The sequence below is a fragment of the Leopardus geoffroyi genome, chromosome C1 (genome assembly GCF_018350155.1).
Source record: "Leopardus geoffroyi isolate Oge1 chromosome C1, O.geoffroyi_Oge1_pat1.0, whole genome shotgun sequence".
NCBI lineage: Eukaryota > Metazoa > Chordata > Mammalia > Carnivora > Felidae > Leopardus > Leopardus geoffroyi.
The window spans coordinates 159,051,115-159,069,457 of record NC_059328.1 but is presented as its reverse complement, the minus strand read 5'-3'; the positions used below and the strand labels follow the sequence as shown (position 1 = coordinate 159,069,457).

At 36.5% G+C, this 18,343-nt stretch overlaps 1 protein-coding gene across 6 annotated transcripts in view; it reads right to left on the bottom strand.

Moving 5' to 3' along the window:
- UBR3 (ubiquitin protein ligase E3 component n-recognin 3) overlaps nt 1-18,343 on the bottom strand; it is a 241,425-nt gene that overhangs the window by 91,918 nt on the left and 131,164 nt on the right. For all 6 annotated transcript variants that reach the window (XR_006712948.1, XM_045480147.1, XM_045480143.1 and 3 more), the window contains 2 exons: nt 15,887-15,975; nt 2,779-2,928 (listed from right to left, as the gene is read on the bottom strand). Coding sequence is in view for 5 of the 6 variants with exons in the window: in XM_045480147.1 (XP_045336103.1) it covers nt 2,779-2,928; nt 15,887-15,975 (239 nt within the window). In the remaining variant the exon portion in view is untranslated. The remainder of the gene's footprint in view (nt 1-2,778; nt 2,929-15,886; nt 15,976-18,343) is intronic.

The following is an 18,343-nucleotide window of genomic DNA, read 5'->3' as shown; positions in this document are numbered from 1 at the left end:
AATATTTTGAGCACTATCTAAGGGAAAGAATACAGTATTTACCCTGCCTTTTGCGTATAATTTATGTCTCAGAGTAATCAAAATAGTTGATGAAGTAAAATTTCTTTTATAGAAGTATTTCAGCTAATAAACAAAAAAAGAGAAAGATTTGTGGATGAACTGATGAATCTAGCCAATAATCACAATTCATTGCGAATATTTCAAAAACAGAGAAAACAGAGTGGACAGAAGAACTAGGTAAACATCATAGAGATAAATTCAGTAAAATTCAAAACATTCTTAAAAGACTTAATTTCTTCAAAAAAGTAAAACGTATGTGGATAGGAGGGCCCCTATTTGGGGGAAGGGAGAAGGAAGAGGGGAGATGAAAAGGGAGCTTATTAATTAAAAGACTACAAGGAGATCCAATAAGTATAAATTAATTAATTAAATAAAGTAAATAAGAAACAACTGGGGAATTTTATTTTTTTTTATTAAAAAAAATTTTTTTTAACGTTTATTTATTTTTGAGACAGAGAGAGACAGAGCATGAACAGGGGAGGGTCAGAGAGAGAGAGGGAGACACAGAATCTGAAACAGGCTCCAGGCTCTGAGTGGTCAGCACAGAGCCCGACGCGGGACTCAAACTCACGGACCGTGAGATCATGACCTGAACTGAAGTCGGATGCCCAACCTACTGAGCCACCCAGGCGCCCCACAATTGGGGAATTTTAAACACTGACGAGGTATTTTACTATACTGAGGAACTAATTTACTTACAAGTGACTGGGCTATATCTAAAAAAAATGAACTTTCTTTTTAACTGAAACAGTGACATGTTTACAGATGAACTGAAATAATATCTGGAATGTTCTTCAATATAATTCTGAGGAGGTGGGATAAATAAGATTAGCCAATCTGTCACTATTAAAGACTGATGGAGACATGGAAGTTAATTTTACTAATTTCTTTACTTCATTGTGCGGTTGAAATGTTCCATATCCAAATGTAAATAGATAAAAAGAGATCAAAATAAAAAAAGAAGTCAGAAGTAAGGAAAAATAAAAAGGGGTAAAAGGCACGATGTCAGTAGGTGTGTGAGGCTCAGAAAGAAAGGAAGGAAACAGCCAGAGATTTCACCTGCCACAGTTCCCAATTAAAATCACTCTTCAGATTTAACACTTTTTAATGTTAGTTTTTATTCACTTCCTTCTATCTATAAAAGATAAAAGAGCTATGTTATAGTAGAATTATCTAACATTAATAAGTTTAGCTAGTATGCAAAATTGTAAAAAGGATTAAATGAAGTGACAATCTGGTGAAAGTAACCTAAATATAAAATAATAAAAAAGATTAAAACAACAAAAACCAAAACTCTGCATAGGACAGAGATTTTGTTTTGCCTTGTTTCTTATTATGACAGTATCTTGTACCTAGGTTCTCAATAAATATATGTGGAATGAATGAATGAAGGAATAAACAAAACATTACATTGATGATTATAAAGTATTTGGAGAAGAAGTTATAAAAAGTGGCAAAAATCTAATATGCTACTTTCCTCACAATAGTAGAAAACAGAAATAGCTACAAAACTAGTCAATACTCCCACACATTTCCTTTTTAGTCAGCATTTCTGATCTTGACAGCTCTACTCCAATGTTCTATTCAACTGGGGTTTCCCAAATCAATTTTATTTTTAAGCAAGAAAAGTCACAAGAGGAGAAACTAATTACTAGACATCATATTAGATCCTTTTGCCTATACTACGTTACTTAACAAGTACAATAATCCTCGGAGGTCAATATTATCTCTATAGTTAAAAGAAAGCAACAAACTTGACCAGATTATGTCAAGCAATACCTGTATTTGAAGCCATTTCTCTTTCCACTTTACTAATTCAGAGAATAAACACCCTAGAAAAAAAGGCTTGAGAGAAATGTGTAAGAATTTTATTTTCTCTTTGCTTCACACAAACTCCTGCTGAAAATGGATTGAATTCATTGGGACAAAAGTGTGTAAGAGCTATCACACCTTAAAATACTTCAGTATGGGAGAGGATGAAGGGCATTCAGACAAATCCTTCAAAAATTTTTCAAAGAAAATTTTTTTAACTATACATTGGCAAACATATCATTCAGCAGGCTGTTTCAAGAATGACTGCTTATAGGGGCACCTCGTTGGTTCAGTTGGTTAAGCTTCCGACTCTTCATTTCGGTCATGATCTCATGGTTCATGAGCTCGAGCCTCACATTAGGCTCTGCACTGACAGTGTGGAGCCTGCTTGTGATTCTCTCTCATTCTCTCTCTCTCTCTCTCTCTATCCCTCCCCTGCTCTCTCAAAAAATAAACTAAAAAAATTTAAAAAAAAGAATGACTGCTTCTAGTAGTTCAAAAAATAAAGGCAAACCTACCTGAATGTGCCTTATGTAATTAAAATATTTAAACTGACAGTATTTCTGGGCTTAAACTGCTTTCCAATTTTAAAACAATTAAACTGTCAAGAAAGCTAAACTCAGTTATTGGCCACCTACCATTGATAATATACCATCACACTTTAAGGAAAAAGACTGTGTAACATATAGAAAGACTTCTCTGTTAAGGGCTTCTTCTAACGCTCATGTCCAGGAAAGTCAGATAAAGCCATGTTAAAAATCTTTGCTATACAGATCTAAATTGATCCTTGCCATATAGATCTATAGTATATCCAAAGATATTAATTTATTAATACAGGTATTTATTAATCTGTTGTATATACTTTGGCTCTAAAATGTTCCCACCGAAAAATTACTTTGATTTTACCTGAGGATGCTTGTAATAGTACAACCAATCCTGTAGGTCGGTCTTCAGAGGAGGGGCCACTTTGTCCACAAATAACACAATCATATACTGCCTCAGAAACTTGTGGCTCTGCTGTTGCGATCTCCATAGGAATATCGTTCTCAGGAGAATCTGGGGGGAAAAAGTTGCAGGTCTTAATTTCTGAGGAGAAAAATCTTTCTTCAATGAAAATACAGGGAAAAAAATTAAGTTCAAAAAATTCTGTGACCCACAACTATATGGTCAACTAATCTTTGACAAAGGAAAGAATATCCAATGGCAAAAAAAGTCTCTTCAACAAACGGTGCTGGGAAAACTGGATGGCAGCATGCAAAAGAATGAAACTGAACCACTTTCTTACAGCATACACAAAAATAAACTCAAAATAGATGAAAGACCTAAATGTGAGACAGGAAATCAGCAAAATCCTAGAGAAGAACACAGGCAGCAACCTCTTTGACCTCAGCTGGAACAACTTCTTACTAGAAACATCACTGAAGTCAAGGGAAACAAAAGCAAACATGAACTACTGGGACTTCATCAAGATAGAAAAATTTCTGCACAGCAAAGTAAACAATCAAAAAAACTAAAAGGCAGCCTACAAAATGGGAGAGGATATTTGCAAATCACATTAGCTGAATGTATTTGGTCAGTATCCAAAAATCTATAAAGAACTTAACAAACTCAACACCCAAAAAAACAAATAACCCAGTGAAGAAATGTGCAGAAGACATGAATAGATACTTTTCCAAAGAAGACATCCATATGGCTAACAGACACATGAAAAGATGCTCAACATCACTCATTCTCAGGGAAATACAAACCAAACCACGATGAGGTACCACCTCACACCTGTCAGAATGGATAAAATTAACAACACAAGAAACACGTGGCAAGGATGTGGAGAAAGGGGAACCCTCTTGCACTGTTAGTGGGAATGCAAACTGGTCAGCAGTATGGAGCTTCCTTAAAACTAAAAATAGAACTACCCTATGATCCAGCAATTGCACTATAAGATATTTACCCAAAGAATACAAAAATACAGATTTAAAGGGATATATGCACCATAATGTCTATGTTCCTCAACTGTAACTTGGATAATGCTTTTCTCAAGATTAGTCCTAGGTTATGGGTTTTAAGAACAAGACCACTGAGGTAAAGTACCATTCTCATCACATCATACCAATGTCATATTATCAACACGACATCACTATCAATATTTACCTGGAACACCTAGTTAAGGTAGTGCTTGCCAACTTTCTCTACTGTAACATTACTTTCCCCCATTCCACACTGTACTTTTTGGAAAGAAGTCACTAAGCACAGCCTACACTTAAGGAGTAGAGAGTTGTTCTACCTGCTTGAAGGTTGAGTTATCTACATAAATGGTTTGGAATTCCTCTGCATGGGAAATTTGTCTATTCGTCTTCATTCATTCAATCATTTATTTATATAAGTATGAATTCATGGATATTTATTTTGTACTCAGGGTTATAATCCAACACTACTTTATTTCCTTGCATAAACTGTGCCAACTTGGCTACTGGGAGCACTTTCAGTCTCCAACTCTAATCTATTACTACATGGATCATTTTAGCCTTCTCTTATCTATAACCTACCACTCCAGTAGTGAGAAATCCAGGTCCCATCAGGCCACCATCTATTTACCTAATTGTTCAATCTCAGTATATTAGGGTAGCAGTTGCAGAATAGTTAACCCATACTTCCACAGAAGGCATGTTATCAACCTCAGTGTCGATGTATAGTTCCTTTTATCTTCAGTATTCTAGACTTCACTAATTTCCAAAGTTACTTAGCCTCTTTTCTCCCCTTCCCCTAAATGAGGCTGTTTTGTGTATTTAAAATACAGTTAGAGCCTCTTGCCACATTCTGAAGTCCATTCTGGGACCTTCAACCTCTTAAGTGACTTTTTAAATTTGCATACATTAAAATTCACTCTGTTGTAAAATTCTACGGCTTTTGACAAAATGCATAGTTATGTATCCAACCATATAGTCTTATACAGAATAATTTCACTGCTCTAAAAAATACTTTGTGCTTCACTTACTTAAGTCCCTTCCCCAACCCTGGTCACCACTGATTTGTTCACCATCTCTATAGTTTTGGCCTTTCCAAAATGCCATATAATTGGAAACATACAGTATATAGCCTTTTCAGACTGACTATTTGCACTAAGCAATATGAATTTAAGATTCATCCATGTCTTTGTATGGCATAACAGTTTATTCCTTTTTATTGCTGAATAGTTCTCCAGTGTATGGATGTACCAGTTTGTTCATCCATTCATCTACTGAAAAACATCTTGGCTACTTCCAGTTTTGAGTGATTACAAATAAAGCTTCTATAAACACTCGTTCAGATTTTTGTGTAGATCTATGTTTTTACATCAATTGGGTAAATAACCTAACAGCATGATGGCTGGATCATATGGTGAGACTAAATTTACCTTGGAGGAAAATGTCAAATTCCTAAAACCAAAAGTTCCAAGAAAAAGAACTTTTTGTACTTTTAACTGGCAACACATGAAAAAACTATGAGTTAAATGTCACATTTATATCACTGTAGCTGGATCTTTATAAACTATTGGTTAACAAATATTAAAACAAAAAATAAACACTTATCTCCATCTAGTGGCTATCAAAGAGTAGATACATATAGCGATATTTCAATTTCAGAAAATTAGGCTGGCTGTTTACTGCAGCATTGTTAGTTAAAACAGAATAAAAAACAAACTGAAAATAAAGTGAATGTCCAATAATAAAGACATGGCTGAGTAAATTACTTTATTATGCACTATTATGGGCTTTCTCTGCTTGCCCCAAAATAAAGAAAAGAAAGGAAAAGAAACACTAAATTAGAACAGTGGTACTCAACTTTGGCTGCACATTAGAATCAGCTGTGAACTTTCTAAAGCTCCCTATGTCTGAATTCCACTCCCAAAGACTTTTCTTTAATCTATAGTGGCACCTAGGCACAGATTTACCTTAAGGAGGCTGTAATGATTCTAATGTGCATCATGGTTGAAAACTACTGAATCAGAACTACTGGTTAGGACTTAGAAATATTACTGAGGTAGAGAGCAGGGAAAGGTGATCTCATTTGGTAAAAGCAAACAATGACCAAAAACAAGGAAGGAAGAAAGGGAAAGAGGGACAGGGAGGAAGAGAGAGAGAGAAGCTTAAATGAACCTGTAACTATAGTATGTTTGTACATGATTATATGAATATAGAGAGTAGCAGAGGAGTACACAAACCAAAGTGTAATCATAGGTCATGGGAGAAAAAGAAAAAAACACAAATGAAAAGCACTTATACTAATCCCATTCATGTAACATTGCATGCATGGGTACACACGTGTGCATAATGAGATCTAGGATAAGAAGAGATCTATATATACTATATGTAATTTTCAGGGATATTCATGATACATTAAGTTTTTAAAAAAGGAAGCAAACTGCACAGCCTTATGTACACTATAATTTTATTTCATAAAAAAAATCCATTTATATAATTTTTATATGTATTCATATGAATAAAACCTGTTTATAATGGTTTACCCCAGAATGGTGAGATTAAAAGGGAAGGCAGGCAGAGATGATTACCTTTGCTTTCAAATAGTTTCATATGATATGTTAAGCATATTATTATGCTTTAAAAATATGTTTTGGCTTGATAGAAGTGTGTGTCTTACTTATGGTACAAATAAAACCTTTTATTTATGGGCTCCAGTTTTTGAAACACACCACATCACAAATGATGGACTTAAAATGTCAGACCTAGCCCCACAACTATATGGTCAATTAATCTTCATCAAAGCAGAAAGGAATATCCAATTGAAAAAAGATAGCATCTTCAACAAATGGTGTTGGGAGAACTGGACAGCAACATGCAAAAATGAAACTGGACCACTTTCTTACACCTTACACAAAAATAAATTCAAAATGGATGAAAGACCTAAATGTGAGATAGGAATCCATTAAAATCCTAGAGGAGAACACAAGCCATAGCATTGGTCTTTGACACTGGCTACAGCAACTTCTTACCAGATATGTCTCCTGAGGCAAGGGAAACAAAAACAAAGTACTGGTACTACGACAAAATAAAAAGTTTCTGCACAGCGAAAGAAACAATGAGACTAAAAGGCAACCTACGGAATGGGAGAAGATATTTGCAAATGACAAATGTGGATAAAGAGTCAGTATCCAAAATCTATAAAGAACTTATAAAACTCAATACCCAAAAAACAAATAATCCAATTAAAAATGGGCAGAAAACATGAATAGACATTTTTCCAACGAAGACATCCAGATGACCAACAGACACATGAAATGATGCTCAACTTCACTGATCATCATGGAAATACAAATCAAAACCACAATGAGATACCACCTCACACCTGTGAGAATGGCTAACATTAACAACTCAGGCAACAACAGATGTTAGCGAGGATGCGGAGAGAAAGGATCTCTTTTGCACTACTGGTGGGAATGCAAACTGGTGCAGCCACTCTGGAAAACAGTATGGAGGTTCTTCAAAAGGTTAAAAATAAAACCACCCAGGGGTACCTGGGTGACTCAGTTGGTTGGGCGTCTGACTTCAGCTCAGGTCATGATCTCACTGCTCATGAGTGAGTTCGAGCCCCATGTCAGGCTCTGTGCTGACAGCTCAGAGCTTGGAGCCTGCTTCAGATTCTGTGACTCCCTCTCTCTCTCTGCCCCTCCCCTGCTCATGCTCAGTCTCTGTCTCTCGAAAAATGAATAAACGTTAAAAATAAAAATTAAAAAAAAAAACAGAACCACCCTACAATCCAGCAATTGCATTACTAGGTATTTATACAAAGAATACAAAAATACTAATTCAAAGGGATACACGTACCCCAACATTTATAGCAGCATTATTTACAATTGCCAAATTATGGAAAAGGCCCAAGTGTCCAACGACTAAGGAATGGATAAAGAAGATGTGGTATATATAAATAATGGCCTATCACTCAGCCATAAAAAAGAATGAAATCTTGTCATTTGCAATGACATGGATGGAGCTGCAGAGTATTAATGCTAAGTGAAATAAGTCTGTCAGAGAAAGAGAAATACCACATTATTTCATTCCTATGTGAAACTTAAGCAAAATAAGTAAGTAAAATGGGGGAGAGGAGAGGGGGAGAGGGAGAGAGAAAGAGAGAGAGAGAGAGAGAGAGAGAGAGAGAGAGAGAGAGAGAGAGAGAGAGAGAGAGAGAGAGAGAGAGAGAGAGAGAGAGAGAGAGAGAGGGCAAACCAAGAAACAGACTCTTAACCATAGAGAATTGATGGTTACCAGAAGGGAGGAGGGTGGGAAGATGGGTCAAACAGGTGATGGGGATTAAAGAATGCACATGGTGTGATGAGCACCAGGTGTTTATGTAAGTGTTTGGTCACTAAATTGTACGCCTGAAATTAATATTACACTGTAGTACGTTAACTAACCAGAATTTAAATTAAAAACTTAAAGGGCACCTGGGTGGCTCAGTTGGTTAAGCATCTGACTCTAGATTTCGGCTCAGGTTCTCACGGTTCATGAGTTGAAGCCATGTGGAGCCTGCTTGCTTGGGATATATTCTCTCTCTCTCCTCTCTCTCCTCTCTCTCCTCTCTCTCTCTCCCTCCCTCCCTCCCTCTCTTCCCCCCCTGCCCCTCCCAGCTTGCTCTCTCTCAAAATAAACTTTAGAAATTAAAAACTTACAAGACATTACAGACCAAGCACCATCCCTCAAAACTAACATATTTAGATTCAGAATAACCAACGTAAAAAATATTCTATCCATGAGATCTGCTTTCTAATTTCAGTGAAAAGGAATTCAAGTAGTTTCTACTTAGTTGAGAGAGCAAGAATTTCACAAGTTACACAGCAAAATTCAAAACGATACTTCATAAAATAATGTTTTTAAACATATATGCAACAGCCATAGATGCATAGTACTATGCACTACATGCATTCCAATGTTCGAAGTAGATTGGTCCTACCTGAAAGAGAACAAAGCTCACAGATGCGTCTGATTCCAAGAAAATGGAAGAACATTAAAAAGAGGCTAATTCATGAGAAAACCACACACAAAACTGTGTAAGGAGCAAAAAGAGATGTCAGGGAATAAGAAGAAGCAGTTAAAAATGCAAAGATTATCCTTTTTAATAATAAGAGAAATACTAATTATAGCTAAACTACAATACCACTTCTTCTCACTATGACATTACCAAAAAAACAAAAGTTTGACAACATATTCTTACAGCAAGAATGTAAGGAAAGTGATACTATGACACACTGTTGGTGGGAATGCAAAATAGCACAACCCCTAAGAAAGTAATTTGACAGTACCTAGAAAAATTACCTATGTATTTACCCTTTAGCCTAGCAGTCCCACATCTAAAAATCTATCTCACAGATATATTATCAAAATACAAATAAATACATATATAAAGGCAATCACTGCAGTGCTATTTGTACTAGAAGCAACCCAAATTCCAGTAATAGAAGACCATTTGAATAAAATCTAGGGGCAGGGGAAATCTACAAAATGGAATACTATACTGCTAGAAAAGGGAATGAAGAAGATCTCTATACACTGTCTGCTGGGATCTCCAGGATAGAATGTTAAGTGAAAAAAACAAGGTAAAGAAAGCATACACAGTATGTTATTATTTACCTAAGAAGGGGACACTAGGGATGTAAGTATTTTTATATCTTAATATAATATATAAAATATACTCATATCCGCAGCCCCCTTCTTCTGTAAATGCTAACATTACATTTTTAGCATGCATGTTAAAAAATAAAAGGATAAATCTCAAATTAAACTGTATTATTGGGGTGCCTGAGTGGCTCAGTTAGTTAAGCATCCAACTCTTGATTTCAGCTCAGGTCATGATATCGTGAGATCAAGCACCATGTGGGGCTCTATGCTGGTGGTACAGAGCCTGCTTGGGATTCTCTCTCCTTCCCTCTCTCTCTTCCCCTTCCCAGCTTGTGTGCACTCTCTCTGTCTCTCTCTCTCAAAATGAATAAAGAAACTTAAAAAAAAAAACCCAACTGTATTATTAAATAACAAAATAATCAGTTGTCTCCACAAGTAACAATAAAACTCAACCAAATCCTGATCTGTGCCAGCTGTTGCTTGGACAACCCCACATTCCAAATGAAATCTTAAAGGATAGGTACTGCAGAGAGATATTATTTCAATTTACCTAGTATCTACTGCCCTTCTGCTAATAGCAGGCTTCAGTTTTTGTTTAGCAGAATCACCCCCTCATCACTCACTTCCAATTCATATGATTTGGGTGGGGCTGACCCTACAATAGGCTAGACTAATAGAGGCACATCAAAGATCTTTGCTTTAGCTATTGGAAAAACAGTATTCTTTTCATTCTGGTTTTTAAAAAATAAAAATTTCCAAACACGTTAAATATCCCTATCTTGTGCCTTGTGCCTGAATCAATCAAGCAATGATCAGATCTTTTAATTCTTACTTTGCAACTATTCTCATGTCTGTCCCTTTCTATCCCCAGGCTACCAACTTGGGGCGAGTGCACTTAACTCTTCTCAATTTCCTCCAAATCTGAAGAAATACCACTTACTGTGGTACTATACCATGTACTACAGTATAACCTCAGACAAGTTACTTGATCTAAGTCTAGGTATCTTTATCTAGAATAATACCACCTCTCTCATGGGGGTGTCAGGATAAATAAGTCAATATACAATATATTCAACACAGTGGTGGGTACACAATTAACATACAAAACTATATAACCACCATCATTCCCCAAAATTCATACTCTTAGACCCAGACTCAAAATGCAGAAAAAGTTTGGGGCGCCTGGGTGGCTCAGTCAGTTAAGCATCAACTTTGGCTCAGGTCATGATCTTGTGGTTCGTGAGTTCAAGCCCCACGTCAAGCTCTATGCTGACAGCTCAGAGCCTGGACCCTACTTCAGATTCTACGTCTTCTTCTCTCTCTGCCCCTCCCCTGCTTGCACTCTTTCTCTCTCTCAAAAATACATATACATTAAAAAAAATTTTCTTAAATATAGAAAAAGTTCTGTGTATACAATGCTTAGAATTAAAATTAGAAAAAAGCTATAGTCTAATTATGATGGGATAATTAAGTAAATTATATAATAAAAATAATAATAGGGATAGCCATTGTTCATAAACACTTATGTGCTAAGCACTCTAAGTATTTTTTTTCAATATATGAAATTTATTGTGAAATTGGTTTCCATACAACACCCAGTGCTCATCCCAAAAGGTGCCCTCCTCAATACTCATCACCCACCCCCTCCCTCCCACCCATCAACCCTCAGTTTGTTCTCAGTTTTTAAGTCTCTTATGCTTTGGCTCTCTCCCACTCTAACCTCTTTTTTTTCTTTTTTCCTTCCCCTCCCCCATGGGTTTCTGTTAAGTTTCTCAGGATCCACATAAGAGTGAAAACATATGGCATCTGTCTTTCTCTGTATGGCTTATTTCACTTAGCACCACACTCTCCAGTTCCATCCACATTGCTACAAAGGGCCATATTTCATTCTTTCTCATTGCCATGTAGTACTCCATTGTGTATATAAACCACAATTTCTTTATCCATTCATCAGTTGATGGACATTTAGGCTCTTTCCATAATTTGGCTATTGTTGAGAGTGCTGTGTTCTAAGTATTTTAAATGTGCTAATACAGGGGCGCCTGGGTGGCTCAGTGGGCTAAGCATGTGATTCTTGATTTTGGCTCAGGTCATGATCTCACGGGTTCATGGGATCCAGCCCTGCATTGGGCTCCATGCTTATAGCTTGGGATTCTCTCTCTCCCTCTCTCTTTTCCCCTCCCTCCCCCCCTCAAAATAAGTAAACATTAAAAAAATATATATACTAATACATTCAATCCTCACAACAATCTTATGAAGCAGGTAGTATAATAATCCCTTTTTTTGGGGGGGCGCCTGGGTGGCTCAGTCGGTTAAGCGTCCGACTTCAGCTCAGGTCATGATCTCACAGTTAGTGAGTCCAAGCCCCACGTCGGGCTCTGTGCTGACAGCTCAGAGCCTGGAGCCTGCTTCCGATTCTGCGTCTCCCTCTGTCTCTGACCCTCCCCTGCTCATGCTCTCTCTCTGTCTCAAAAATAAATAAAACATTAAAAAAAATTTTGTTTAAAAAATAATCCCTTTTTCATTATGTGAAAACTGACACAGAGAGGTTAAGTAAATTGCTCCAGACAACAGAGTGGCTGAGGTATGAACCTAGGCAGTCAGGCTCCAGGGTCCATATTCATAGCCACTACACCTTGCTACCTCTCCAATGAACTTTAAAAATTCACTCTCCAACTTTAAAAATTATAGCTTAAAGTAATTCAAAAGGGTAAAAGATAATTGAGAGAGAGAAAGCATGCGTGCACTCTAACAAATTCAGAAAGATTTGAAAAAATTCTGTAGGGCAAGTAGGAACAAGATACTGAAGAAAGGACATCTCTAAGCATGCAAAGTAAAAAGAACACATCATATAAAAGGTAACAAATATAAAAGATTAAGTAAAATAGCAATCTAGGAGTTTCAACATCCAACTTATACAACTAAGAGTCCCACAAAAGGAGTATAAAGAAAATATTAGGATAGGAGTGCCTGGGTGGCTCAGTCAGTTAAGCGTCTGACTCTTGATTTCAGCTCAGGTCATAATCTCACGATCATGAGATCAAGCTCCGTGCTAGGTTCTGTGTTGGGCTCCATGGTGGGCTCTATGCTAGGTATGGAGCCTGCTTAAGATTCTCTCTCTCCCTCTCTTCTGTCCCTCCCCTGCTCTCTCTCTCTGTCTCTGTCTCTAAGAAAATAATAATAGAAAATATAAGGAGAAAAGTATGTAATAGTTCTTCAGTGCTGTTTAATAAATTACCCCAAAACTCAGTGGCTTAAACCAACATTTGTTATCTCACACAGTTACTGAGGGTCAGGAATTTGGGAGCAGCTTAGCTGAATGGTTCTGGTTCTGGATCTCTTATGAGACTGCTGTCAAACTAAAAATCTATCCGAAGGCTTAACTGGAGGTTGAAGTTTCACATCCAAGCTCACTAACATAATTGTTGGCCAGATGCCTCAGTCTCTCTCCAGACAGTCCTCTCCATACCGCTGGTCACAATATGGCAGCTGGTTTTCTTCCAGAATAAGTAATCCAAGAAAAAGAGAAAACAAGACAGAAGCTGCAGTGTTTTTCATAACCTAATGTCAGAAATGACATAGTATTACTTCTGCCATATGCCAGTGGCCATGCACACCAGTTCTGGTGGAATGTGAAAGAAGAATACACAGGGCATAAATAATCAGAAGACATGGATCACAGGGGCGCCGAGGTGGCTCAATTGGTTGAACATCCGACTTCAGCTCAGGTCATGATCTCACAGCTCGTGAGTTCGAGCCCTGCGTCAGGCTCTGTGCTGACAGCTCAGGGCCTGGAGCCTGCTTCAGATTCTGTGTCTCCCTCTCTCACTGCCCCTCCCCTACTTGCACTCTGTCTCTTTCTCTCTCAAAAATAAACATTTAAAAAAATTAAAAATAAAAAGGAAGGCATGGATCCTTGAGGGTCATCTCGGAGAATGGCTAGTCATCAGAGAAATCATAGGAAAGTTTTTTCTCAGAGCTTCACAGATATGAATCTTCAGACTGAAAAGGCCCACTAAGGACTAAGGAAAAGGAAAAAGATCCACCTAGATACAAATCATAAAATTTCAGATCTCTTGAGGTGCCTCGCTAGTTAAATCAGCAGAGCATGAGACTCTCGATCCCAGGGTCATGAGTTCAAGCCCCACGTTGGGCATGGAGCCTCCTTAAAATTAAAAACAAAACAAAACAACACAAAACAAATCAAAATGAAACAAAAAAACACATTATAATCTTTTTTAAAAAATCCAAATCTCTAAGGATCAATTAAAAAGTTACAGAAAAGGGAAAAAAAGTTCACCTACAAAGGACTACCACCAGACTTCTCATCAAATGAATAGTAAAAGACAAAGGAGTATTGCTTTAACATTTGTAACAGAGAATATATTTCAACCTGGAATTATAGTTACCCAAATGAAATATCAAGCATGAGAGCAAACAGAGCTCCATCCAGAAACACAAAGTTCAGAAATTTCAGACCCCATATAAGCATTATTAGGAATACACTTTTGGCTGAACTCCAGTAAAACAAGACCCAAAAAAGAGAGATGATATAAGATGCAGGAAACCCCAGATCAACTCTACAAGAGGAAAATCCAAAGGTAATGGCTGTACAGCATACCTCCAGAGCAAATGGACCAGACTGGAACAGAATTACATGCAAAGGACAGTACGACTGAGGAGAACAACAGAGATATCATAAGGGCACGTGAGTTAAGAAAAAACAACAGTTGGGGCGCCTGGGTGGCGCAGTCGGTTAAGCGTCCGACTTCAGCCAGGTCACGATCTCGCGGTCCGGGAGTTTGAGCCCCGCGTCAGGCTCTGGGCTGATGGCTCAGAGCCTGGAGCCTGTTTCCGATTCTGTGTCTCCCTCTCTCTCTGCCCCTCCCCCGTTCGTGCTCTGTCTCTCTCTGTCCCAAAAATAAATAAACGTTGAAAAAAAAAAAAAAAAAAACAACAGTTGAAAACTTCAGGAAAAACAAAAGATAATATAACAAAGTAATGGCCCAAGCAGAGGTATGTAAAGGCTGGTACGGTTTTAGCAATTGAGAAACTGTAAGAAATGGGGCTATACACAATCTCCTTAAAGTAGTCTAGGAGTCAGGCCACTGGACTGAAAAAAAAATAATAAAGTAAATGAATCTTAGAACACTACTTAGCCTTGTACTCAACAACATTCAAAAAGTCATATTAATTATTTTTCAACATTTAAAGTCAATCTTTGGATGGAACACTTGATTGTAACTACAGAAGAAAATGTAAGCAACCCTGACAATTTAAAAGTAAATAAGTAACTAACTGATAAAGACAGAGGTAGAAATGTGGAAAGGAAAAATAAAAGGAAAAATAGGGGTGCTATAAGTTTACTTTATATGAAGGGGTATGAAGACAGTGGCTATAGGAAGAACAAATAATACACATGGTAATTATATTCGATATGTAAAAAACAAAATATTAATTATGAATTTTTGGAAAAAGGTAAAGAAGAAGAGATGAAGAAAGGGAAAGTAATGTCAATGAACTAAATCCTCATCTTTCAAATGAGAAAGTCAACTGATACTAAATCTGATAAACAGTATTCTTCACATCAAAATTAAGTCCTGAACATAAACTCCACTGTTGACGGTTCAGAAGACATTATACTATATCTGGACTAACACCCCCCCCCCACACGTCTTCTGGATGTTGACCCTGTGTGCTTATGTGCACAAAAGTGCATGAGAATGTACATGGGTGTTTGAATGCATATATGTGTATATATTTTAATTACGTGCATGACTTTATTTCAGCATCTCTGTTCTAAAAGAAAAAATAAAAACCACTGGAATGCAAGAGATCGTCAAGAAAGGGAGTATCCTGGTTGACTGAAGACTGAGATTAACTGAAATTTAATCCATTCTTTTTCAATGTTTGTAAAAAATTACTCATAGCAATCTACTATTATACAGGAAAATGGCATCCCCTCTCACTGTACATACATCAATGCTTATCCTAACAGAAGTGAGAAGTACACCTGATTTTAAGAAATATTGAAGGGGCAGCAGAAGGAGGAGGCACTAAAAGTATTTGAAAGCTATTTTTAAAACCTCAGGATAATTTCACAGGAAAAATCAGAACAAGTAAATACATACTGGTGTACCACACAGATCTAAAGGACAATCTAGCAGAAGAAAGTAGCAGAGGATATTTTATTGCTACCATCAGGAAGAACTTTCTAATAATTACGACTACTCCACACAGAATAAACTGCCCGCAATAACAGTCTGATCCTCCATCGCTCTACTGTTTAAAAAAAAGACCAGAAATCATCCGTTTACAATGTTGAAAACTAGTTAAGATTGAACTAGATAATCCCTGAGGTAATAAGTATAATTATAAGAGTTCTAAACTAATAAATTTTAGCTTACCAACATCCATTGCAGTTTCCATGAAGCTTTTCTGTCGTGAAGCAAACTCTGCAAGCAATTTCTGCTGCCTCTCTCTAGCCTTTTGTCGCCTAGATTAAACAGAACAAAGTCGTAAGTGTCAGATGTGTTTAAGACTTACCTACTACATTTCAGAAGTGTATATTGTATGAAAAGCCCCTGGCACACACTATATTCTGAACTGTGTATTAAATTTTATGTAAGATTTGACTGTCCTTAGATTCCACTGCTTCAACGTGGTTTGAAGATCACTGGCTTAAACAGACAAAAATAAAAGCCAAGATTTATTTTAAAATGTGAAATAATTAAAGTAGATAGAAAATCTGGGTTTCTAACAATTTCCTAAGTATGTCATGTCAATTGGCAGCAAGAGTAAGAAAAGTTTTTTTATCAAGGAACTGACAATTTAACCCCAGGCACAAATAACAGCAAACTGGTTGCTAGAAGCTATGATGTTTAGATATAAACAGAATCTAAAAGATAAAAAATAGATTTACTATTATATTAAGAATTGGACTCTCCTAAAAGAGAATGAGCAGAAGCCAATAAATTTCCCAGTTTCTACTAGGAAATATTCCAAGTTTAGTTTATTTTGTTTCAAGGAAAAATACAGAAGTCTCAAATACAACATAAAAAATAAACTATTTCAAATCTAAGCATAAATATTCTTTTGGATTAATTCATCAAATTCTATTTATTATTTATCCTTTATCTGCTTCCAAAGAGTATTTTAACTTGAGGCTGGTTGGGAAAAAGAAAAAAATAAAAAAAAAATAAAAACTACACACACAAATACAACACAACAGGACTATAACATAAGAATAAGAAAATAAAGGTGAACTAATAAAGAAACAGAGGCTTCCCTAGATTTGAGGATGCCAACAATGCTAGCGAGCATAAAAATTTTATCCCGAGCAAAGAAAGGTTAAAATAGTAATCTAAAACAAAAGGCAAGGAAGAAGAAAAAAAAAAGTTACAATGTAAGCTATATATTAGCTCATCAAAAGAAAGAAAACTTTTTACTGAAACAAAACTCAAAAAGAAATTTACCATAGCCTGTGATGTTAAAAACATTAAAACATATCCATTAAAACATAAAGGATATCCTGAAACTACCATTACACTGTACGTTAACTAACTAGAATTTAAATAAAAACTTTCAGAAAATTAAAAGTAAAAAAAAAAGTCTAAAAAACCATAATGGATAGAGCATATTATAGCAGTCATTTAATGACTATTTATTATACAGATATACTATAAAAGTCAAAGCATAGTATTAAGCTGAGATTCTATAAAGTCATTTCTGTGGGAAACCTAAAAAAGAATTTTCATTAATCTCAATGATTCAAAGATAGAGAATCTTGGATTAAAAAATGCTAACAGTAATTTTAGATTTTTCATTCACATATCCACTCCCATCCAATTAGTGGAGATTATCATGAACAGGCATAGAGTCAAGTACTGTCAAGCCTTACCATGAGAAGTTACATACTTTTGCCAATAACATTCAAAAGATTTTAACACTGCTTTTCTAATAATTACTTTAAAAAAACTTTTTAACGTTCATTTATTCTTGAGAGAGAGAGAACAAGAAAGTGAGAGTGAGTGGGGCAGGGGCAGAGAAAGAGGGAGGCGCTGAATCCAAAGCAGGCTCCAAGCTCTGAGCTGTCAGCACAGAGCCCGATGTGGGGCTCGAACTCACCAACGAAGAGATCATGACCTGAGCCAAAGTTGGACGTTTAACCTACTGAACATCCAGGCAACCCACTCATAGTTTTTAATAACTTTCTCTCCCTATTCCCTCCAACTCCTTCCCCTCTCCCTCCCACTCTCTCACATACCCACACCCACACACAAACTTTTCCTAGTTCTGTCCACTAAGAGTGACTGAAAATAGCTATATCCCCTAGAATGAGCACATTGATTGTGGTTTCTAAAAAAAAAAAAAAAGCCATCAGAACTCCTTGGAGAAATGGCCAGTTCCAAATACAAAAGGAACCTGGACTATCTTCTGGCCCCAGAAAAAAAGAAAATTTTCAAAGAATGTTAGGGAAACATCAAAAGAATACAGAAACCAGCTGGAAGGGAGTCCCACAGGTCAAATCTAAAACAATTTGAGCATCAAAATGAATAGCAAGCATATGAGGTTGCAACCCATAAAATCAGAATCTGTAAGTCCAAACTGATAGAAATAAAAAAATGAATAAACTGAAAGTTTGTGAGAAAGAAGATATTACAGCATCTCAAAATATCTCTCCATAAATTACATATTAATTACAAAGGGGGAAAAGGGGGGTACTTAACAGTGAAGAAGTCTGGCTGAAACCCCTTTAATCGAGTGATCAAAATTAATCACCAAATGAAACAAACTGAAATCATAGGACACCTGATGGAATACAATCAAAAGAACATAGCAATGCTTCCTTGATACTCCTGCCA